Source organism: Oncorhynchus gorbuscha, linkage group LG20 (assembly GCF_021184085.1).
Source record: "Oncorhynchus gorbuscha isolate QuinsamMale2020 ecotype Even-year linkage group LG20, OgorEven_v1.0, whole genome shotgun sequence".
In the NCBI taxonomy this organism is placed as follows: Eukaryota; Metazoa; Chordata; class Actinopteri; order Salmoniformes; family Salmonidae; genus Oncorhynchus; species Oncorhynchus gorbuscha.
This window is the reverse complement of record NC_060192.1, coordinates 41,447,657-41,472,785: the sequence shown is the minus strand read 5'-3', so window position 1 is coordinate 41,472,785 and position 25,129 is coordinate 41,447,657. Positions and strand designations below refer to the sequence as shown.

The 25,129-nt window shown below is 43.9% G+C and overlaps 1 protein-coding gene across 3 annotated transcripts in view; it reads left to right on the top strand.

Annotated features, from left to right (window-relative positions):
• The first annotated feature begins 7,310 nt into the window (after positions 1–7,310).
• cadm2a (cell adhesion molecule 2a) overlaps positions 7,311–25,129 on the top strand; it is an 895,315-nt gene continuing 877,496 nt past the window's right edge. For all 3 annotated transcript variants that reach the window (XM_046317256.1, XM_046317254.1, XM_046317255.1), the window contains exon 1: positions 7,311–7,694. In XM_046317256.1, coding sequence (XP_046173212.1) covers positions 7,634–7,694 — 61 coding nt within the window. In that variant the 5' untranslated portion in view covers positions 7,311–7,633. The remainder of the gene's footprint in view (positions 7,695–25,129) is intronic.

The window sequence follows — 25,129 nt, the reverse complement described above, 5'->3', positions numbered from 1 at the left end:
ACAATTACAAGTCATGTACTGTAGCTAATCCATCACTGGCCTGATAGTCTGGTAGGAAAGGGAGTATTACAATGTCATGTACTGTAGCTAATCCATCACTGGCCTGATAGTCTGTTTGGAAAGGGACAATGGTATGGTGACAAGCTATACCTGAAATACATTATGGTTCTTTGGTATCACATGGATTTATGTCAGGTTTAGTAGCAGTGTTTTTTCTGCTGTTTCAAGCAGACGCGCTTTTTTTTCTTGAAGCTCGTCGAAGATCTGTAGATGAAGTCTGAGCCCCTTCTTCTTCAGTGATTGGACAACAGTAGGGATTCTTTGGCTTCCCGAGCGGCGCAGTGGTCTAAGGCATTGTATCGCAGTGCCACTAGAGAGCCTGGTTAGAGTCCAGGTTCTGTCGCAGCTGGCCACGACTGGGAGACACATGGGGTGGCGCACAATTGGCCCAGAGTCATCTGGATTAGGGGATTAGGGGTGTGGCTGGCAGGAATATTCATACCAATTATTTTAATGCACTTTTTTTCCGCTTGATAATTTTTGCACTGAACATCATGTGACATTAAAAAAAATGCCTAAATTAATTATAGGATTCTTGAGTGAGATTAGATTAACGTGGACTATTTTGAGGAAGCGAACAGCACCAGTCAAAAATGTGGACACATCCAGGGTTTTCATTTATGTTTAACTCCACATGCAGAGATCAAAAATCATAAATGTGGACCCAAAGGACAGATTTCCACCGGTCTAATGTCCATTGCTCTTGTTTCTTGGCCCAAACAAGTCTCTTCTTCATATTGGTGTCCTTTAGTAGTGGTTTCTTTGCAGCAATTTGAACATGAAGGCATGATTCACACAGTGTCCTCTGAACAGTTGATGTTGAGATGTGTCTGTTACTTGGACTCTGTGAAGCTTTTATTTGGGCTGCAATTTCTGAGGCTGGTAACTCTGATGAACTTATCCTCTGCAGCAGAGGTAACTCTGGGTCTTCCTTTCCTGTGGTGGTCCTCATGAGAGCCAGGTAACTCTAATGAACTTATCCTCTGCAGCAGAGGTAACTCTGGGTCTTCCTTTCCTGTGGTGGTCCTCATGAGAGCCAGGTAACTCTAATGAACTTATCCTCTGCAGCAGAGGTAACTCTGGGTCTTCCTTTCCTGTGGTGGTCCTCATGAGAGCCAGGTAACTCTAATGAACTTATCCTCTGCAGCAGAGGTAACTCTGGGTCTTCCTTTCCTGTGGTGGTCCTCATGAGAGGAAGTTTCATCATAACGCTTGATAGCTGACACTTGACTCTTTTCTGACACTTGACTCTTTTCTCACACTTGACTCTTTTCTGACACTTGACTCTTTTCTCACACTTGACTCTTTTCTCACACTTGTGAAGATGCTGGAGGAATCAGGTACAACAGTATCTATATCCACAGTAAAAACGAGTCCTATATCAACATAACCTGAAAGGCTGCTCAGAAAGGAAGAAGCCACTGCTCCAAAACCATCATAAAAAAGCCAGACTACGGTTTGCAACTGCACATGGGGACAAAGACTGTATTGTTTGGAGAAATGTCCTCTGGTCTGATGAAACAAAAATAGAACTGTTTGGCCATAATGACCATTGTTATGTTTGGAGGAAAAAGGGTAGGCTTGCAAGCCAAAGAATCTCATCCCAATCGTGAGGCACGGGGGTGGCAGCATCATGTTGTGGGGGTGCTTTGCTGCAGGAGGGACTGGTGCACTTCACAAAATAGATGGCATCATGAGAAAACGAAAATTATGTGGATATATTGAAGCAACATCTCAAGACAGCAGTCAGGAAGTTAAAGCTTGGTTGCAAATGGGTCTTCCAAATGGACAATAATCCCAAGCATACTTCCAAAGTTGTGGCAAAATGGCTTAAGGACAACAAAGTCAAGGTATTGGAATGGCCATCACAAAGCCCTGACCTCAATCTTATAGAAAATTTGTGGGCAGAACTGGAAAAGCGTGTGCGAGCAAGGAGGCCTACAAACCTGACTTAGTTACACCACAAATTATTGTGGGAAGCTTGTGGAAGGCTACCCGAAAACATTTGACCCAAGTTAAACAATTTAAAGGCAATGCTACCAAATACTAATTGAGTGTATGAAAACTTCTGACCCACTGAGAATGTGATGAAAGAAATAAAAGCTGAAATAAATTACTCTCTCTACTATTATTCTGACATTTCGCATTCTTAAAATAAAGTTGTGATCCTAACTGACCAAAGACAGGGAATGTTTACTAGGATTAAATGTCAGGAAATGGGAAAACTGAGTTTAAATGTATTTGGCTAAGGTGTATGTAAACTTCAGACTTCAACTGTAGATAGAGGACATTCAGTAGGGTGAGTAGTTGACTTTGGCTAAGGTATATGTAAACTTCAGACTTCAACTGTAGATAGAGGACATTCAGTAGGGTGAGTAGTTGACTTTGGCTAAGGTGTATGTAAACTTCAGACAACTGTAGATAGAGGACATTCAGTAGGGTGAGTAGTTGACTTTGGCGAAGGTGTATGTAAACTTCTGACTTCAACTGTAGATAGAGGACATTCAGTAGGGTGAGTAGTTGACTTTGGCTAAGGTGTATGTAAACTTCAGACAACTGTAGATAGAGGACATTCAGTAGGGTGAGTAGTTGACTTTGGCGAAGGTGTATGTAAACTTCAGACTTCAACTGTAGATAGAGGACATTCAGTAGGGTGAGTAGTTGACTTTGGCTAAGGTGTATGTAAACTTCTGACTTCAACTGTAGATAGAGGACATTCAGTAGGGTGAGTAGTTGACTTTGGCTAAGGTGTATGTAAACTTCAGACTTCAACTGTAGATAGAGGACATTCAGTAGGGTGAGTAGTTGACTTTGGCTAAGGTGTATGTAAACTTCTGACTTCAACTGCAGATAGAGGACATTCAGTAGGGTGAGTAGTTGACTTTGGCGAAGGTGTATGTAAACTTCAGACTTCAACTGTAGATAGAGGACATTCAGTAGGGTGAGTAGTTGACTTTGGCTAAGGTGTATGTAAACTTCTGACTTCAACTGCAGATAGAGGACATTCAGTAGGGTGAGTAGTTGACTTTGGCTATGGTATATGTAAACTTCAGACTTCAACTGTACATCTGAGAATTGTCCACAAGTACAAGAATATATACATTTTTAAGTAGCACATTGAAACAAAGCCCTATTGTCTAAGTATGTGTTATTTCACAGGATAATAATTAATCCCATTTTATGAAAGCTTAAAATGTATATATATTATTTCATGAAGCAAACATCAGACTAAAGCTTCAGTTAGATGTGCAAAATGAGAAAAACAAAGCATGCGGTCGACACTGTCTTAAAACCTCTTGATTTATGTAAAACTATCGTAACTTAACATGATTTAAAACTATCCTAAGTTAACCTCTTGAAACTAGGGGGCACTATTTTTATGTTTGGAAAAATAACATTCCCAAAGTAAACTGCCTATTTCTCAGGACCAGATGCTAGAATATGCATATAATTGGGATAGAAAACACTCTAAAGTTTCCAAAACTGTCAAAATATTGTCTGTGAGTATAACAGAACTGATATTGCAGGCGAAACCCTGAGGCAAATCAAACCAGGAAGTGGCTTCTATTTTGAAAACTCCATGTTCCATAGCCTGCCTTTGCTCCATTTAAAGGGATATCAACCAGACTCCTTTTCCTATCGGATCCTCAAGGTGTCAACAGTCTTTAGACATAGTTTTAGGCTTTTATTTTGAAAAATGAGCGAGAAAGGTAACATCGTGTCATTGTATGGCCGGGTGCCCGTAGCGTTTTGCTTGGCGCAACAGAGTTTGGGCAGCCATTGACTTTCCCTCTCCTACTGAATAAGACAGTTGTGGTTGATATATTATCGATTATATATTTTAAAAACAACCTGAGGATTGATTATAAAAAACGTTTGACATGTTTCTGTGGACATTACGGAAACTATTTGGAATTTGTCTGCGTTGTCGTGACCGCTCTTTCTGAACATAACGCACCAAACAAACGGAGGTATTTGGATATAAAAAATAATCTTTATGGAACAACAGGAACGTTTGCTGTCTAACTGGGAGTCTCGTGAGTGAAAACATCCAAAGATCATCAAAAGTAACCGACTAATTTGATATATATATATATATATAGACACTTTGAAGAAAAATATATATTTAGGGTCAAGAAGTTCTAAGAAGCAGTATGTGTAAAGTACTTAAGTAAAAATACTTTAAAGTACTACTTAAGTAAAAATACTTTAAAGTACTACTTAAGTAAATTTTGTGGGTATCTGTACATGACTATTCATATTTTTTGACAACTTTTACTTCACTACTTTCCACAATAAAATCATGTACTTTTTACTTCATACATTTTCCCTGACACCCAAAAGGTGTTGTTACATTTTGAAGGCTTAGCAGGACAGGAAAATGGTCCAATTCACACACTTATCAGGATAATGATGATGGTCATCCCTTTTGCCTCTGAACTGGTGAACTCACTAAACACAAATGCATCTTTTGTAAAGTACGTTTCAGTGTTGGAGGCCCTGGCTATCCATACGTTTGTGGAAATATGAAATTAATGTAGGAGAATATAACACATTAGATCTGCTAAAAGATAATACAAAAGGAAAAACAACTGTTCTTTTGTATTTATTTTGTACAGTCATCTTTTAAATGCAAGAGAAAGGCCATCATGTATTATTCCAGCCCAGGTGCAGTTCCTGTGCAAATTGTTAGACTGATCCAATGCACCATTGCATTTCTGTTCAAAATGTTGTATCAAGACTGCCCAAATATGTCTAATTTGTTCATTAATAACTTTTTTTCTGTTTAAAATTGTGCACTCTCCTCAATCAATAGTATGGTATTATTTCACTGTAATAGCTACTGTAAATTGGACAGTGCAGTTAGATTAACAAGAATTTAAGTTTTCTGACAATATCAGATATGTCTATGTCCTGGGAAATGTTCTTGTCACTTGCTAATCGCATTAGCCTACGTTAGCTCAACCATCCCCGATCCCAAAGAAGTTTAAAGTATATTTGAGCAATTCAATATTATTTTGATACTTAAGAACATTTAGAACCAAATACTTTTGGAATTTGACTTAAGTAGTATTTTACTGGGTGACTTTCACTTGAGTATCTTTCTACACTTTTACTTTTACATGACAATTGGGTACTTTTTCCACCACTGTTAAGTAGCATTTAAAGTATTTTTTCCGTTAGGTACTTTACACCACCGGGTACGCCTTTCTCAAATCAAATCTAAGTCTTTCGGTCATGTTGTGATAAGAAAATATACACTGCTCAAAAAAAATATAAAGGGAACACTAAAATAACACATCCTAGATCTGAATGAATGAAATATTTTTATTAAATAATTTTATCTTTATATAGTTGAAAGTGCTGACAACACAATCACACAAAAATTATCAATGGAAATCAAATGTATCAACCCACAGAGGTCTGGATTTGGAGTCACACTCAAAATTAAAGTGGAAAACCACACTACAGGCTGATCCAACTTTGATGTAATGTCCTTAAAACAAGTCAAAATGAGGCTCAGTAGTGTGTGTGGCTTCCACGTGCCTGTATGACCTCCCTACAACGCCTGGGCATGCTCCTGATGAGGTGGCGGATGGTCTCCTGAGGGATCTCCTCCCAGACCTGGACTAAAGCATCCGCCAACTCCTGAACAGTCTGTGGTGCAACGTGGCGTTGGTGGATGGAGCGAGACATGATGTCCCAGATGTGCTCAATTGGATTCAGGTCTGGGGAACGGGCGGGCCAGTCCATAGCATCAATGCCTTCCTCTTGCAGGAACTGCTGACACACTCCAGCCACATGAGGTCTAGCATTGTCTTGCATTAGGAGGAACCCAGGGCCAACCGCACCAGCATATGGTCTCACAAGAGGTCTGAGGATCTCATCTCGGTACCTAATGGCAGTCCTCTGGCGAGCACATGGAGGGCTGTGCGGCCCCCCAAAGAAATGCCATCCCACACCATGACTGACCCACCGCCAAACCGGTCATGCTGGAGGATGTTGCAGGCAGCAGAACGTTCTCCACGGCGTCTCCAGACTCTGTCACGTCTGTCACATGTGCTCAGTGTGAACCTGCTTTCATCTGTGAAGAGCACAGGGTGCCAGTGGCGAATTTGCCAATCTTGGTGTTCTCTGGCAAATGCCAAACGTCCTGCACGGTGTTGGGCTGTAAGCACAACCCCCACCTGTGGACGTCGGGCCCTCATACCACCCTCATGGAGTCTGTTTCTGACCATTTGAGCAGACACATGCACATTTGTGGCCTGCTGGAGGTCATTTTGCAGGGCTCTTGCAGTGCTCCTCCTGCTCCTCCTTGCACAAAGGCGAGGGTGGCGGTCCTGCTGCTGGGTTGTTGCCCTCCTACGGCCTCCTCCACGTCTTCTGATGTACTGGCCTGTCTCCTGGTAGCGCCTCCATGCTCTGGACACTACGCTGACAGACACAGCAAAACTTCTTGCCACAGCTCGCATTGATGTGCCATCCTGGAGGAGCTGCACTACCTGAGCCACTTGTGTGGGTTGTAGACTCCGTCTCATGCTACCACTAGAGTGAAAGCACCGCCAGCATTCAAAAGTGACCAAAACATCAGCCAGGAAGCATAGGAACTGAGAAGTGGTCTGTAGTCACCACCTGCAGAACCACTCCTTTATTGGGGGTGTCTTGCTAATTGCCTATAATTTCCACCTGTTGTCTATTCCATTTGCACAACAGCATGTGCAATTTATTGTCAATCAGTGTTGCCTCCTAAGTGGACTGTTTGATTTCACAGAAGTGTGATTGACTTGGAGTTACATTGTGTTGTTTAAGTGTTCCCTTTATTTTTTTGAGCAGTGTATAACAATATCCAGAAAATATATGTTTGAACTTTCGAACTAGTTTCCCTTGGGAAGGCAAATAAAGCCTTTTTTTAATCAAAAGCAATCACTTTTGCATGTGAAAACACAAAATCCTGCTCCACGTGCTTAATTACTTCACTTTTGTTTTGAGCTGACTTCGCCTTGGGCTTTGAATGGCAGACCGTTTCCAGAACGAATGCGATCAATTTTCATCTGGTGCAAAAACAAACCTGCCGGGCGCCCGGGCCCAACTAATCGAATCCCCTCACCCACACACACAGACACACATAGACACACAGTGCTCAACCAATGGGCGGCCCTTATTGGTTAACCAACTCTTTCAGTCACCATTGTGTGGGCGGGACTAAGACTCTCTCGTTCCTTCCTGAGCTCAAAGCGGCACTTTTCCGATTCTGTGTGAGAGAGCAGAGCGGACTACGGCAACATCTCTTCTTCTTACAGAGGAAATACACACCGACTCATTCTCACAGCTACGGAGCAGTTACACCTTATCAGTACTCTACCGAATTACCAGGACATCTTCTACCCAAGGAGACTAGAATAAATAAAGGAAAAACACATTAAAACATTATTACCTATCGGTTAAATTAGAGGAGCCGATATACCGATATCCCAGCAACACGAAAGACAGACTTGGCTCGTCCACCAGGATAACATACCGGAGCTTTCGGGAGCACGAGGAAAGGGAGAGGGATAAAGGAGGAGAAGACAGGATGATTCTCAAGCATCATTTGGTTCTGACGCTGTGCGCCGTCTACGGGATACTGCTAAAAGGTTAGACTGCTGTTTTTAACTTTGAGTGGAAAAAAACATTTGAGTGTGTGTGTGTGTGTGTGTGTGTGTGTGTGTGTGTGTGTGTGTGTGTGTGTGTGTGTGTGTGTGTGTGTGTGTGTGTGTGTGTGTGTGTGTGTGTGTGTGTGTGTGTGTGTGTGTGTGTGTGTGTGTGTGTGTGTGTGTGTGTGTGTGTGCCTGCGTGTGTTTGTTTGAGAGAGAGAGATGCGGGAGGAGGAGGTGATGGAGACTGCGTGAGGAGAGTGGAGAGTCTCATGGGTCATTTGCGGGCATTATTTTCACGCTGCGCCTGGGGGGGCACTGCCCTGTCACGCACGGGGTCTCGCATGCGTCGGAGTGTGTGTGTGTGCGTGTGTCGCTGGGGTGCCCTGTCATGCATAGGGTCTCAGATACGTGCTAATGCAATGGATTAAACGCGATACAATTTGCATAATTTGTTGGATGTGATTTGGGAGCCTACGGGGGCTTGTTGTGCTCGCACACTCGCAGTTTGTGTGTGTGCGCGCGTGCGTGTTAGTGTGTTTTAAATGCTGAAATGAACGGTAAACGGTTAAGAACGCACCGCACACACCTCAGAGGCAAGGCATCCTCCCTGGTACGCAGGTTGTTGTTGCCGCTTCAACACACACGCACACGCATACACACACGCACATAATGTTGTCTCATTATCGGTTAATTATGAATTGTCTGAAATCAAAAAGAGGAAAATGTGTAGTAGACTATAACACTTTTCTTCTCTCGACGACAGTCATTCAGTTAAGGACGTTAGTGTAAAACGTTTAGTCGGTAATACGTCTCGGGCTTTAGCCGTGCATTCGTGAATTCGTAGTTAGGCTATGTGCAGCAGGAGTCGCCCAGTGTTGACTCTTGGGCGTTTATTTAGGGCTCTACACACAACAAGATCTCATAGTTTCCCTTTGACAGTTTACCGTATTGTGATTAGAGTCATTTTTTACACGTTCATTCCGCGTTGTTACAGTGTTCATTCCGCGTTGTTACAGTGTTGATTATTCGTGGTTACAGTGATAAACAGAAAGACAACTTAAGACATTCATTCCGAGTGGAAAAGGTTAGGGCTCAAATCAAAATAGTAATAAAAAAAACGAAGTGCTATTACCATCAGGTATTCTCAAGGCTTGCTAAAGCATTGTGAACTGCGGTGGGGCAGGGGTCTAAGCAGCCAGCTCCGAGCATCACGAGTTCAATCCCAGTGCCCTTTAGGCTGAGTGATTGTAGACCAATAGCCCGTTATTCAGCAACCTAATAGATGGTTTTAACTGGAGAACGGGATAGAAGGGGTGAATGATTAGAGCATGAACGAGAGAAAATATATAATGGAGAATGAGTAGAGAGAAGGCAGGGAAGAATGATTAGAGTATGAATGTGAAAATTGATAGAGCATGGATAGAATGGGAGAATTGATAGAGCATAGATAGAATGGGAGAATTGATAGAGCATAGATAGAATGGGAGAACTGATAGAGCATAGATAGAATGGGAGAACTGATAGAGCATAGATAGAATGGGAGAACTGATAGAGCATAGATAGAATGGGAGAACTGATAGAGCATAGATAGAATGGGAGAACTGATTAGTTCAAGCTTCACTCCGTTGATTGGTGGAGTGGGATTTTTGGAACAGCAGACCCCTTTTTGTAATGTGATTTCCTCACCAGTCCCACACTGGGGTGATAGCAAAGTGATTTCGTGAAAGCGAGGAAAAGTCTCCTTCCCTTGCTAGTAGCAGCTAGCTGGCAGCCTGGCTGTTTTTTGTGGATGATCTCAGTGATGTGTGTGTCCTCTCCTCCGCACACTCCACTGTCTTCCTGAAGAAGCTCACATCCACTACAAGACCATGGTACTTACCTACAGAACAGCAAGAGGAACTGCTCCTCCTCCACTCCACTGACTATGACTGGTCCACCTACCAATCTGTAGATGAATGTCCTGACTATGACTGGTCCAACTAGCTATCTGAAGATGAATGTACTGACTATGACTGGTCCACCTAGCTATCTGGAGATGAATGTACTGACTATGACTGGTCCAACTAGCTATCTGAAGATGAATGTACTGACTATGACTGGTCCACCTAGCTATCTGGAGATGAATGTACTGACTATGACTGGTCCACCTAGCTATCTGAAGATGAATGTCCTGACTATGACTGGTCCACCTAGCAATCTGTAGATGAATGTCCTGACTATGACTGGTCCACCTAGCTATCTGGAGATGAATGTACTGACTATGACTGGTCCACCTAGCTATCTGAAGATGAAGCTATGACTGGTCCAGAGCTATCTGAAGATGAATGTACTGACTATGACTGGTCCACCTAGCTATCTGAAGATGAATGTACTGACTATGACTGGTCCACCTAGCTATCCGGAGATGAATGTCCACTGGTCCACCTAGCTATCTGGAGATGAATGTACTGACTATGACTGGTCCACCTAGCTATCTGGAGATGAATGTACTGACTATGACTGGTCCACCTAGCTATCTGAAGATGAATGTACTGACTATGACTGGTCCACCTAGCTATCTGGAGATGAATGTCCTGACTATGACTGTGATATGTGGTTGTCTCCTCTCAGCCATCTTAAGATGAATGAACAAACTGTAAATCGTTTCAGATAAGAACGTCTGCAAAATTACTCAAACGTAAAAAATAAAAATAAATAAAGAAATGTGTGTGTACCTGCCCATTCCTTCAGATGAAATGGGGAGAGAGAGTGTGAGATAATGTGTGTGTTGACGTTGCTTTGAGAGACTAGTTAAGGATCATATCACTTCCATCTTACCCAACACCCTAGACACATTACAATTTGCATACCTCCCCAAAAGGTAAAATAAGGGGGAAGGGGGGGGGGGGGGTATTCAACGGATTCAATGCACTGCCCCATTCCCATCTGGACAAGACTAATAACTACAGTACCCTGCCCAGACCCATCTGGACAAGAATAATACCTACAGTACCCTGCCCAGCCCCATCTGGACAACAGGAATACCTACAGTACCCTGCCCCAACCCCATCTGGACAACAGGAATACCGACAGTACCCTGCCCCAACCCCATCTGGACAAGACTAATACCTACAGTACCCTGCCCTACCCCCATCTGGACAACAGGAATACCTACAGTACCCTGCCCCACCCCCATCTGGACAAGACTAATACCTACAGTACCCTGCCCCCCCCCATCTGGACAAAACTAATACCTACAGTACCCTGCCCTAACCCATCGGGACAACAGGAATACCGACAGTACCCTGCCCCCCCCATCTGGACAAGACTAATACCTACAGTACCCTGCCCCCCCATCTGGACAAGACTAATACCTACAGTACCCTGCCCAAACCCATCTGGACAAGACTAATACCTACAGTACCCTGCCCTAACCCCATCTGGACAAGACTAATACCTACAGTACCCTGCCTTAACCCCATCGTGACAAGACTAATACCTACAGTACCCTGCCCCCCCCATCTGGCCAAGACTAATACCTACAGTATCCTGCCCCACCCCCATCTGGACAAGACTAATACCTACAGTACCCTGCCCCACTCCCATCTGGACAAGAATAATGCCCCACCCCCATACAAGACTAATACCTACCCTGCCCCAGCCCCATCTGGACAAGACTAATACCTACAGTACCCTGCCCCCCCCATCTGGCCAAGACTAATACCTACAGTATCCTGCCCCACCCCCATCTGGACAAGACTAATACCTACAGTACCCCACCCCCATCTGGACAAGACCCCCATCTGGACAAGACTAATACCTGCCCCAGCCCCATCTGGACAAGACTACCCTGCCCAGCCCCATCTCTGGCCAAGACTACCCCCATCTGGACAAGACTAATCCTGCCCCACCCCCATCTGGCCAAGACTAATACCTACAGTATCCTGCCCCACCCCCATCTGGACAAGACTAATACCTACAGTACCCTGCCCCCTCCCCCATCTGGACAAGACTAATACCTACAGTACCCTGCCCCCCCCATCTGGCCAAGACTAATACCCCTGCCCCCCCCCATCTGGCCAAGACTAATACCTACAGTATCCTGCCCCACCCCCATCTGGACAAGACTAATACCTACAGTACCCTGCCCAGCCCCATCTGGACAAGACTAATACCTACAGTATCCTGCCCCACCCCCATCTGGACAAGACTAATACCTACAGTACCCTGCCCCCCCATCTGGACAAGACTAATACCTACAGTATCCTGCCCCCCCCCCTCATCCCAAAGGTGTTTGATGGGGTTGAGGTCAGGCCTCGTAGCAGGCCAGTCAAGTTCTTCCGTATCGACAAACCATCTCTGTATGGACCTCGCTGTTTCAGCATTCTAATGCTGAAACAGGAAAGGACCTTCACCAAACTGTTGCCACAAAGTTGGAAGCACAGAATCATCTAGAATGTCATTGTATGCTGTAGCATTTAGATGTACCTTCACTGGAACTAAGAGGCCTGAATCATTAAAAACAGCCCCAGACCATTATTCCTCCTCCACCAAACTTTATATATTCAGGCTAGGAGCACTGTGTGTGTGTGTGTGTGTGTGTGTCTGGACACTATATTCAGGCTAGGAGCACTGTGTGTGTGTGTGTGTGTGTCTGGACACTATATTCAGGCTAGGAGCACTGTGTGTGTGTGTGTGTGTGTGTGTGTGTGTGTGTGTCTGGACACTATATTCAGGCTAGGAGCACTGTGTGTGTGTGTGTGTGTGTCTGGACACTATATTCAGGCTAGGAGCACTGTGTGTGTGTGTGTGTGTGTCTGGACACTATATTCAGGCTAGGAGCACTGTGTGTGTGTGTGTGTGTGTCTGGACACTATATTCAGGCTAGGAGCACTGTGTGTGTGTGTGTGTGTGTGTGTGTGTCTGGACACTATATTCAGGCTAGGAGCACTGTGTGTGTGTGTGTGTGTGTGTGTGTGTGTGTGTGTGTGTGTGTGTGTCTGGACACTATATTCAGGCTAGGAGCACTGTGTGTGTGTGTGTGTGTGTCTGGACACTATATTCAGGCTAGGAGCACTGTGTGTGTGTGTGTGTGTGTCTGGACACTATATTCAGGCTAGGAGCACTGTGTGTGTGTGTGTGTGTGTGGGGGGGGGGGGTCTGGACAGTATATGCAGGCTAGGGGCACTGTGTGTGTGTGTGTGTCTGGACAGTATATGCAGGCTGGGAGCAGCTTGCCTGACCAGCTTAATACCTACAGTATCCTGCCCCACCCCCATCTGGACAAGACTAATACCTACAGTACCCTGCCCAGCCCCATCTGGACAAGACTAATACCTACAGTATCCTGCCCCACCCCCATCTGGACAAGACTAATACCTACAGTACCCTGCCCCCCCATCTGGACAAGACTAATACCTACAGTATCCTGCCCCCCCCCCTCATCCCAAAGGTGTTTGATGGGGTTGAGGTCAGGCCTCGTAGCAGGCCAGTCAAGTTCTTCCGTATCGACAAACCATCTCTGTATGGACCTCGCTGTTTCAGCATTCTAATGCTGAAACAGGAAAGGACCTTCACCAAACTGTTGCCACAAAGTTGGAAGCACAGAATCATCTAGAATGTCATTGTATGCTGTAGCATTTAGATGTACCTTCACTGGAACTAAGAGGCCTGAATCATTAAAAACAGCCCCAGACCATTATTCCTCCTCCACCAAACTTTATATATTCAGGCTAGGAGCACTGTGTGTGTGTGTGTGTGTGTGTGTGTGTCTGGACACTATATTCAGGCTAGGAGCACTGTGTGTGTGTGTGTGTGTGTCTGGACACTATATTCAGGCTAGGAGCACTGTGTGTGTGTGTGTGTGTGTGTGTGTGTGTGTGTGTCTGGACACTATATTCAGGCTAGGAGCACTGTGTGTGTGTGTGTGTGTGTCTGGACACTATATTCAGGCTAGGAGCACTGTGTGTGTGTGTGTGTGTGTCTGGACACTATATTCAGGCTAGGAGCACTGTGTGTGTGTGTGTGTGTGTCTGGACACTATATTCAGGCTAGGAGCACTGTGTGTGTGTGTGTGTGTGTGTGTGTGTGTGTGTCTGGACACTATATTCAGGCTAGGAGCACTGTGTGTGTGTGTGTGTGTGTGTGTGTGTGTGTGTGTGTCTGGACACTATATTCAGGCTAGGAGCACTGTGTGTGTGTGTGTGTGTGTCTGGACACTATATTCAGGCTAGGAGCACTGTGTGTGTGTGTGTGTGTGTCTGGACACTATATTCAGGCTAGGAGCACTGTGTGTGTGTGTGTGTGTGTGGGGGGGGTGGGGGGGTCTGGACAGTATATGCAGGCTAGGGGCACTGTGTGTGTGTGTGTGTCTGGACAGTATATGCAGGCTGGGAGCAGCTTGCCTGACCAGCTTCAGGCAAAATTGTGAACAGGAGAGTGGAGAGAAAGGTCACAGTGACGTGGAGTATGTGTGTTAGCGTTCACTGTGTGTGTGTGTGACAAGGTCAGGGAGAGGCAACTGGGGCTCTTGCATTAATACTTCATCACAATAAACAAAGAGAGAGGGAGAGAAAGACACAGGGAGACAGAGAGAAAGGGAGGAGGAGATATGCGTGACTGAGAGAGAGAGAGAGAGAGACAGGGGGGAGAGGGGTGACAGAGCGAGATAGAGAGAGGGGTGACGGAGAGAGAAAGGGAGGGGGGAGAGAGGGGTGACAGAGAGAGAGAAAGGGAGAGGGAGAGTGGGGTGACAGAGAGAGAGAGAGAGAGAGAGAGAGAGAGAGAGAGAGCAAGGGAGAGGGAGAGAGGGGTGACACAGAGAGAGAGAGAGAAAGGGAGAGGGGGGAGAGGGGTGACGGAGAGAGTAGCGAGTGGGGTGATGGGTGAGAGAGACAGAGAGAAAGATATAGGGGGGAGAGGGGTGACGGAGAGAGAGAGAAAGAACGTGAGGGGAGAGAGGGGTGACAGAGAGAGAGAAAGAACGTGAGGGGAGAGAGGGGTGACGGAGAGAGAGAGAAAGAACGTGAGGGGAGAGAGGGGTGACGGAGAGAGAGAAAGAACACGAGGGGAGAGAGGGGTGACAGAGAGAGAGAGAAAGAACGTGAGGGGAGAGAGGGGTGATCGGAGATATTCAGATTATAGACTACTCTGTCTCCTGCTGGTACCACAGTCACACTGTTACTGTTACTACTGTTACTAATGTTACGACTGTTACTGTTACTACTGTTACTGTTACTACTGTTACTACTACTGTTACTATTACTGTTAATACTGTTACTAATGTTACTACTGTTACTGTTACTACTGTTACTACTACTACTGTTACTACTACTGTTACTGCTACTGTTATTGCTACTGTTACTACTACTGTTACTGCTACTGCTACTGCTACTGCTACTGCTACTGCTACTGTTACTACTACTACTACTACTGCTACTGTTACTACTACTGTTACTGCTACTGTTACTGCTACTGTTACTGCTACTGTTACTACTACTGTTACTACTACTGCTACAACTACTGCTACAACTACTGCTACAACTACTGATACTACTACTACTGTTATTGCTACTGTTACTACTACTACTACTGCTACTGTTACTACTACTGCTACTGCTACTGTTACTACTACTACTACTGCTACTGTTACTGCTACTGTTACTGCTACTGTTACTACTACTGTTACTACTACTGCTACAACTACTGCTACAACTACTGCTACAACTACTGATACTACTACTACTGTTATTGCTACTGTTACTACTACTACTACTGCTACTGTTACTGCTACTGTTACTGCTACTGTTACTACTACTGTTACTACTACTGCTACAACTACTGCTACAACTACTGCTACAACTACTGATACTACTACTACTGTTATTCCTACTGTTACTACTACTGTTACTGCTACTGTTACTACTACTGCTACTGCTACTGTTACTACTACTACTACTGCTACTGTTACTACTACTGTTACTGCTACTGTTACTGCTACTGTTACTGCTACTGTTACTGCTACTGTTACTACTACTGTTACTACTACTGCTACAACTACTGCTACAACTACTGCTACAACTACTGATACTACTACTACTGTTATTGCTACTGTTACTACTACTACTACTGCTACTGTTACTACTACTGATACTGCTAATGTTACTGCTACTGTTACTGCTACTGTTACTGCTACTGTTACTACTACTGTTACTACTACTGCTACAACTACTGCTACAACTACTGATACTACTACTACTGTTACTGCTACTGTTACTACTACTGTTACTACCACTGTTACTACTACTACTAGTGTTACTGCTACTGTTACTACTACTACTACTACTGTTACTACTACTGTTACTACTACTATTACTGTTACTGCTACTGTTACTACTACTACTGCTACTGTTAGTACTACTGTTACTACTACTACTACTACTACTGTTACTACTACTGTTACTACTACTGCTACTACTACTGTTACTACTACTGTTACTACTACTGTTACTACTACTGCTACTCCTACTGTTACTGTTACTACTACTGTTACTACTACTGTTACTACCACTGTTACTACTACTACTAGTGTTATTGCTACTGTTACTACTACTACTGCTACTGTTACTACTACTGTTACTACTACTACTACTACTACTGTTACTACTACTGCTACTACTACTGTTACTACTACTGTTACTGTTACCGCTACTGCTACTACTACTGTTACTACTACTATTACTGTTACTGCTACTGTTACTGCTACTGTTACTACTACTACTACTACTGTTACTACTACTGTTACTGTTACTGTTACCGCTACTGCTACTGCTACTGTTACTACTACTACTACTGTTACTACTACTGTTACTGCTACTGTTACTGCTACTGTTACTACTACTGTTACTACTACTGTTACTGTTACTACTACTGTTACTGCTACTGTTACTACTACTGTTACTGCTACTGTTACTACTACTACTGTTACTACTACTACTACTACTACTGTTACTACTACTACTGTTACTACTACTGTTACTGTTACTACTACTGTTACTGTTACTGTCACTGCTACTACTACTGTTACTGCTACTACTACTGTTACTACTACTGCTACTACTACTGTTACTGCTACTACTACTGTTACTACTACTACTACTACTACTACTGTTACTACTACTACTACTGTTACTGCTACTGTTACTACTACTACTATTACTGCTACTGTTACTGCTACTGTTACTGTTACTACTACTGTTACTGTTACTACTACTGTTACTGCTACTGTTACTACTACTGTTACTGCTACTGTTACTACTACTGCTACTCCTACTGTTACTGTTACTACTACTGTTACTACTACTACTTCTGTTACTGCTACTGTTAATACTACTACTACTGTTACTAATACTGTTACTACTACTGCTACTGCTACTGTTACTACTACCGCTACTGTTCCTACTACTGCTACTGTTACTGCTACTGTTACTACTACTGTTACTGTTACTACTACGGTTACTACTACTGTTACTACTGTTACTACTGCGACTACTACTGTTACTACTGCTACTACTACGGTTACTACTACTGTTACTACTACTGTTACTACATTCAGGGTAGTTAAGGGGATGTGTGTGTGTGTGTGTGTGTGTGTGTGTGTGTGTGTGTGTGTGTGTGTGTGTGTGTGTGTGTGTGTGTGTGTGTGTGTGTGTGTGTGTGTGTGTGTGTGTGTGTGTGTGTGTGTGTGTGTGTGTGTGTGTGAAGGCCATCCTTGTCCCAGTGTGTCAGGCTTGGCATTAAAGACACTATTGATTGAAACTGCGTCTACAGATGTAGGATCTTAATTTGAGCCAGTTTGCTACATCAGTAAAAATGTTCCTGTAGCAACAGGAAATGTCAATTATTATGTGGATATGTATAATCAACATTTTTGTAGCGGTTGATTCATTTTTCGTTAGGGCAAATTAAGTCTGAAATATAAAATTGGAATCTACAAACTTCAGACTTAAAAAAAAAACTAAAATACACTGCAAATATGCAGGAACATTCTCAGCAACAAAAGAGTGATCAAATGAAGATCTACATTTATGTCTGTCAACACAGTGTGTGTGTGTTTTGGCCTCTTCTCTGTGGACGCTTATCAGGCTGTGTCTGTCACTGTCAGGCTGGATGAAATGCCTCTTTGACTGGCAGCACAGTATTCCCACAGTGTGTGTGTGTGTGTGTGTGTGTGTGTGTGTGTGTGTGTGTGTGTGTGTGTGTGTGTGTGTGTGTGTGTGTGTGTGTGTGTGTGTGTGTGTGTCTCTCTCTCTATCTCAGTCTTCTGTGTGTGTGTGTGTGTATGTGTGTGGTGTGTGTGAGTCTCTCTCTATCTCAGTCTTCTCTCTCTCTCTCTCTGTGTGTGTGTGTGTGTGTGTGTGTGTGTGTGTGTGTGTGTGTGTGTGTGTGTGTGTGTGTGTGTGTGTGTGTGTGTGTGTGTGTGTGTGTGTGTGTGTGTGTGTGTGTGTGTGTGTGTGTGTGTGTGTGTGTGTGTGTAAATAGTTAGCTCACTCCTCAGCACAACACCAGTCAATGTGTAATCTGAATTCCTGTCATGATGCTTCTCTCTCTCTCTGTGTGTTTGTGTGATATTTATTTGATTTCATTTCACCTTTATTTAACCAGGTAAGCTCGTTAACCAGGTAGCCCAGTTGAGAACAAGTTCTCATTTATAACTGTTCGACCTGGCCAAGATAAAGCAAAGTAGTTCGACACAAACAACAACACAGAGTTACACATGGAATAAACAAACCATGCAGTCAATAATACAATTGAAAAAGTAAATATATTATATATATATATAGCATTGAAAAAGAAAAAGTCTATATGCAGTGTAAATGACGGTAAGATAAGGGAGGAGGCAATACAATAGGCCATAGTTGCGAGGTAATTACGATATAGCAGCTAAACACTGGAGTGAAAGATGTGCAGAAGATGAATGCAAGTAGAGATACTGGGTGCAAAGGAGCAAAAATAAATAAATAAATACAGTATAGGGATGAGGTAGTTCGATGGGCTGTTTACAGATGGGCTATGTACAGTTGCAGTGATCCGTGAGCTGCTCTGACAGCTGGTGCTTGAAGTTAGTGAGGGAGATAAGAGTCTCTAGCTTTAGCGATTTTTGCAATTCGTTCCAGTCGTTGGCAGCAGAGAACTGGAAGGAAAGGCGGCCATATGAGGAATGGGCTTTGGGGGTGAGCAGTGAAATATATCTGCTGGAGCATGTGATACATGTGGGTGCTGCTATGGTGACCAGTGAACTGAGATGAGGCGGGGTTTTACCTAGCAAAGACTGTAGATGACCTGGAGCCAGTGGGTTTGGCGACGAGTACGAAGCGAGGGCCAGCCAACGAGAGCATACAGGTCGCAATGATGGGTAGGATATGGGGCTTTGGTGACAAAACGGATGGCACTGTGATAGACTGCATCCAATTTGTTGCATATTGGAGGCTATTTTGTAAATGACATCCCGCAGTTGAGGATCGGTAGGATAGTCAGTTTTACGAGGGTATGTTTGGCAGCATGAGTGAAGGATGCTTTGTTGCGAAATAGGAAGCCGATTCTAGATTTAGTTTTGGAATGGAGATGCTTAATGTGGGTCTGGAAGGAGAGTTTACAGTCTAACCAGACACCTAGGTATTTGTAGTTGCCCACGTATTCTAAGTCAGAACCGTCCATAGTAGTGATGCTGGACGGGCAGGTGCGGGCAGCGATCGGTTGAAGAGCATGCATTTAGTTTTACTTGCGTTTAAGAGCAGTTGGAGGCCACGGAAGGAGAGTTGTATGGCATTGAAGCTCGTCTGGAGGTTAGTTAGCATACTGTCCAAAGAAGGGCCAGAAGTATACAGAATGGTGTCGTCTGCGTTGAGGTGGATTAGAGAACCACCAGTAGCAAGAGCGACATCATTGATGTATACAGAAAAGAGTCGGCCCGAGGTTTGAACCCTGTGGCACCCCCATAGAGACTGCCAGAGGTCCGGACAACAGACCCTCCGATTTGACACACTGAACTATATCAGAGAAGTAGTTTGTGAACCAGGTGAGGCAATCATTTGAGAAACCAAAGATGTGAACATTTAAACGTTAAAAACATTTCAACTAAATAGTTTTCTTTACAGGAAAATCCTTAATATAAAAACGTCTTTTTTTTCCACTAAACTAAAATGGAGGCTCACCTGCTTTTTCTCTTCGTGTGTTCAGCCTTCTGCGTGTAAAATAGGCCCTGCCTTATATAGCTAAGATTTTGCTCATGGAGAATTTTTCTTATGTTTTTTTCTAATGCTTTTCTCAAAATGTGTTTTGTGCATTACTTCATACACCCAAGTACAACTATTGGAATATGAATCGGTGGATACTAACCGTCCACCCAAACTTCCGGAATTCGCAGTGACGGATGAACAACGGCCGAACAATAGTCTAGCTTCTTTGGTGATGTGCCGGGCGGAGAGGTGGATGTGGGGGATAGTGAGATTTAGACACCGTGCAACCCGTCCTCCGTTACCGAGCATTCTACTCGTCACTGTCCAGTTATTAATAAACTGGACAAACTCAGATTAAGAATCTCCTTCCAGAAGGACGTCAGACTTAGCAACATACTCTGTTTTTCTGAGACCTGGTTTTCCTCTGACATCAACACGGATCATATACAACCAGCAGGTTTTTCATCGTGTAGATAGGAAGCGGGCAAGAACAAAGGCGGAGGTCTCTGCTTTATGACCAATAACAGGTGGTACGACGGGGGGAAACATAAAGGAAACTTGCGAACTTCTGCTCTCCCGACTTAAACTTGGTCATCAATTGTCACCCTTTTTACCTTATGAGAGAGCTCTCAGGGATTACCGCCATGGCTGTGTACATTCTGCCCCAAGCTGTCACCAAAAATACTCTCAAAGATCTTCATTTGACTCATTTGACCTACATTATATTACCTACCCTACTACCAACACTGCTGTAACTGTCTATTATCTATCCTGTTGTCTAGTCTTTACCTCTACCTACATTATATTACCTACCCTACTACCAACACTGCTGTTACTGTCTATTATCTATCCTGTTGTCTAGTCTTTACCTCTACCTACATTATATTACCTACCCTACTACCAACACTGCTGTTACTGTCTATTATCTATCCTGTTTCCTAGTCTTTACCCCTACCTACATTATATTACCTACCCTACTACCAACACTGCTGTTACTGTAGCTCTAGAGCATAACGCCAGGGTATCCCCGGGACCACCCTGTAGAATGTATGCACACATGACTGTAAGTCGCTTTGGATAAAAGCGTCTGCTAAATGGCATATATTATTATTATTATTATTACTGTCTATTATCTATCCTGTTGTCTAGTCTTTACCTCTACCTACATTATATTACCTACCCTACTACCAACACTGCTGTTACTGTCTATTATCTATCCTGTTGTCTAGTCTTTACCTCTACCTACATTATATTACCTACCCTACTACCAACACTGCTGTTACTGTCTATTATCTATCCTGTTGTCTAGTCTTTACCCCTACCTACATGTACACATTACCTCAATTAGGGCGTTTTTTCACAGGCCTATTCTAAAATGGACTAAATTTAAAAAATCTTTGTCAATCTACACACAATACCTCAATGGTCACTCTGACAGAACTCCAGAGTTCCTCTGTGGAGATGGGAGAACCTTCCAGAAGGGTAACCATCTCTGCAGCACTCCACCAATCAGGCCAAAAAGCAACTAAAGACTCTCAGACCATGAGATACAAGATTCTCTGGTATGATGAAACCAAGATTGAACCCTTTGACCTGAATGCCAAGCGTCACGTTTGGAGGAAACCTGGCACCATCCCGATCGAACATCTCTGGAAAGACCTGAAAATAGCTGTGCAGCGACGCTCCCCATCCAACCTGACAGAGCTTGTGAGGCTCTGCAGAGAAGAATGGGGGAAATTCCCCAAATACAGGTGTACCAAGCTTGTACTGTCATACCCAAGACGACTCGAGGCTGTGATCACTGCCAAAGGTGCTTCAACAAAGTACTGAGGAAAGGGTCTGAATAATTGTGTGACATCACCAGGCAGTAAATTAGTTTATTGACCAATAAGAATAGGTATCCCAAACCAATGAAAGCCCTTTTACAGAAACAAGTCATTTTTGTTTTGACCATTTGTATTAAAAACAATCACAGGCACTTAATGATTTTATATTAAGATAATAACAGCTGCATTGAGCCTTTAATGAGACATCTTGATTGGCCGTTGGACATTTTTGAGTTGGCAATTCCCTGTTGTTGTTTTTTTCTAAATCCCGGTTGGAGGTTTTTTCCACGATCAGATATCTGGACTACTTCAGCCAGGATTTCTGGAAATCCACGGAATTTGTTGAAAGTTCACAGAATTTTTACAACCCTTACATTTGAGACATGAAAAAGTGAAATATTTAAGAAATCAATAGCACAAAAAAAAAAGTTGTGTTAAAATCAATAAAGCCCTTTCAAGACAACTCTTACAGCTATATTATTGATGACCTCAGATGAGTATGGCTACTGGCTAATGGGTTTTAGGTAGCCTAGTTGTTAAGAGAATTGGACCATTAACCAAAATGTCGCTGGTTTGAATCCCCAAGTTGCCTAGGTAAAAAAAAATGACTTTTTTTTTTTTTTACAAAACCGTTGCCTTAAATGTACTGGCCCTTATGGGCAATATATATGCAGAAGATGTACACGTAGAACGAATAGACTGATCCTGCATTTTATCCATCTCCCTGACAAGCCTTATTTAATCACAGCAAGGTTACTGAGCTTCTTATCCCATCAGTGTCCATCATTATACCTGAGACATCACAGGAGTCAGCACAGGGTGTGTGTGTGTCTCAGTTAGGAGCTAGTTATGACACACACACACACACACACACACACACACACACACACACACACACACACACACACACACACACACACACACACACACACACACACACACACACACACACACACACACACACACACACACACACACACACACACACACACACACACACACACACACACACACACACACACACACACACACTGTGTTGAAGCTGTAGAAGTGATTGGTGAATGGAAGGTCGACAGGAGTCAGTGAGAGGTGAGGTCACTGCTCCCATGTAGACACAGCAGTCACACACAGAGCTTAAGGTAGGGAGAGAGAGAGAATGGTCATTTACTGTAGAGAGATAGTCTGAGAGGGAGAGAGAGAAGGGTTATTTACTGTAGAGAGATAGTCTGAGAGGGAGAGAGAGAAGGGTTATTTACTATAGAGAGATAGTCTGAGAGGGGAGAGAGAAGGGTTATTTACTAGTCTGAGAGGGAGAGACCAGGTCTGAGAGCGTGAAAGAGAGAGAGAAGGGTTATTTACTATAGACAGATAGTCTGAGAGGGAGAGAGAGAAGGGTTATTTACTGTAGAGAGATAGTCTGAGAGGGAGAGAGAGAAGGGTTATTTACTATAGAGAGATAGTCTGAGAGGGAGAGAGAGAAGGGTTATTTACTAGTCTGAGAGGGAGAGAGATATTTACTGAGAGATAGTCTGAGAGGAGAGAGAGAAGGGTTATTTACTATGAGAGGGAGAGATAGTCATGAGAGGGAGAGAGAGAAGGGTTATTTACTATAGAGAGATAGTCTGAGAGGGAGAGAGAGAAGGGTTATTTACTATAGAGAGATAGTCTGAGAGGGAGAGAGAGAAGGGTTATTTACTGTAGAGAGATAGTCTGAGAGGGAGAGAGAGAAGGGTTATTTACTATAGAGAGATAGTCTGAGAGGGAGAGAGAGAAGGGTTATTTACTATAGAGAGATAGTCTGAGAGGGAGAGAGAGAAGGGTCATTTACTGTAGAGAGATAAGTCTGAGAGGGAGAGACCAGGTCTGAGAGCGTGAAAGAGAGAGAGACTATTTCTGGACGTTTGAAAAGGTTCTGAGAACGTTGATATATGTCTTCCTCTGCACTCACAAAATAATAATAGTAATGATGGACCAACACTGGGAGCAAACTGGTGATCGGAGCACGCTGCCTAAACCACTGCACCATCACAATGCTCTAGCAACCAACGAGAGTACTTGATGATACTTGTACTTGAATACAGTGCTACTGACACGGCCTGCAACGAAAACATGCGGTCTCTCCTTCACTGCAGCCGAGGTGAGTAAGACATTTAAACGTGTTCACCCTCGCAAGGCTGCAGGCCCAGACGGCATCCCCAGCCGCGCCCTCAGAGCATGCGCAGACCAGCTGGCCGGTGTGTTTACGGACATATTAAATCAATCCCTATACCAGTCTGCTGTTCCCACATGCTTCAAGAGGGCCACCATTGTTCCTGTTCCCAAGAAAGCTAAGGTAACTGAGCTAAACGACTACCGCCCGTAGCACTCACTTCCGTCATCATGAAGTGCTTTGAGAGACTAGTCAAGGACCATATCACCTCCACCCTACCTGACACCCTAGACCCACTCCAATTTGCTTACCGCCCAAATAGGTCCACAGACGACGCAATCTCAACCACACTGCACACTGCCCTAACCCATCTGGACAAGAGGAATACCTATGTGAGAATGCTGTTCATCGACTACAGCTCGGCATTCAACACCATAGTACCCTCCAAGCTCGTCATCAAGCTCGAGACCCCGCCCTGTGCAACTGGGTACTGGACTTCCTGACGGGCCGCCTCCAGGTGGTGAGGGTAGGCAACAACATCTCCTCCCCGCTGATCCTCAACACGGGGGCCCCACAAGGGTGCGTTCTGAGCCCTCTCCTGTACTCCCTGTTCACCCACGACTGCGTGGCCACGCACGCCTCCAACTCAATCATCATACTTGGTTCTACTTTATAATACTTGATGATACACATCCACTGTTTTTTTCCTCTTCTCTTTTCAGTCTCCTTAAAGATAAATAGTCATCCATCCCTTCATTTACATTTAAGTCATTTAGCAGACGCTCTTATCCAGAGCTGGCCTCTCAGTTCAATCGGAAAGAGCTGAGTCACACAGGTTCAGTCCCACATATCACCCTCTATTCACATCACTCGAATGTGTGTGTGGTGTGTCGTCATAATTTGACAAAATGGAAGAGGTGAGCAGGTCAAATACATCATGCCACTGTGACAGGAAGTTAACAGGCAATGAAAGATGGACCTTGTGGTATTTGTAGCAATTCATAGAAGCTAAACATGCAATGATGCAAATGGCTAAGTCTCTGACACTAGTACACACAGTCATGGGTGGTAATTCTAACTTTCACTCTAAAGGCACACTGGGATATATGCTAATGTCAGCAAATATTTGCAAATATCCCACGATTGCCTTTATTGAATGTTGGAATTACCACCGATGACTGTGTTTGCTAGTGACAAAGACCTGGTTGTTGCATCAACCCTGTAGTCGTCACCAAGTGAGAG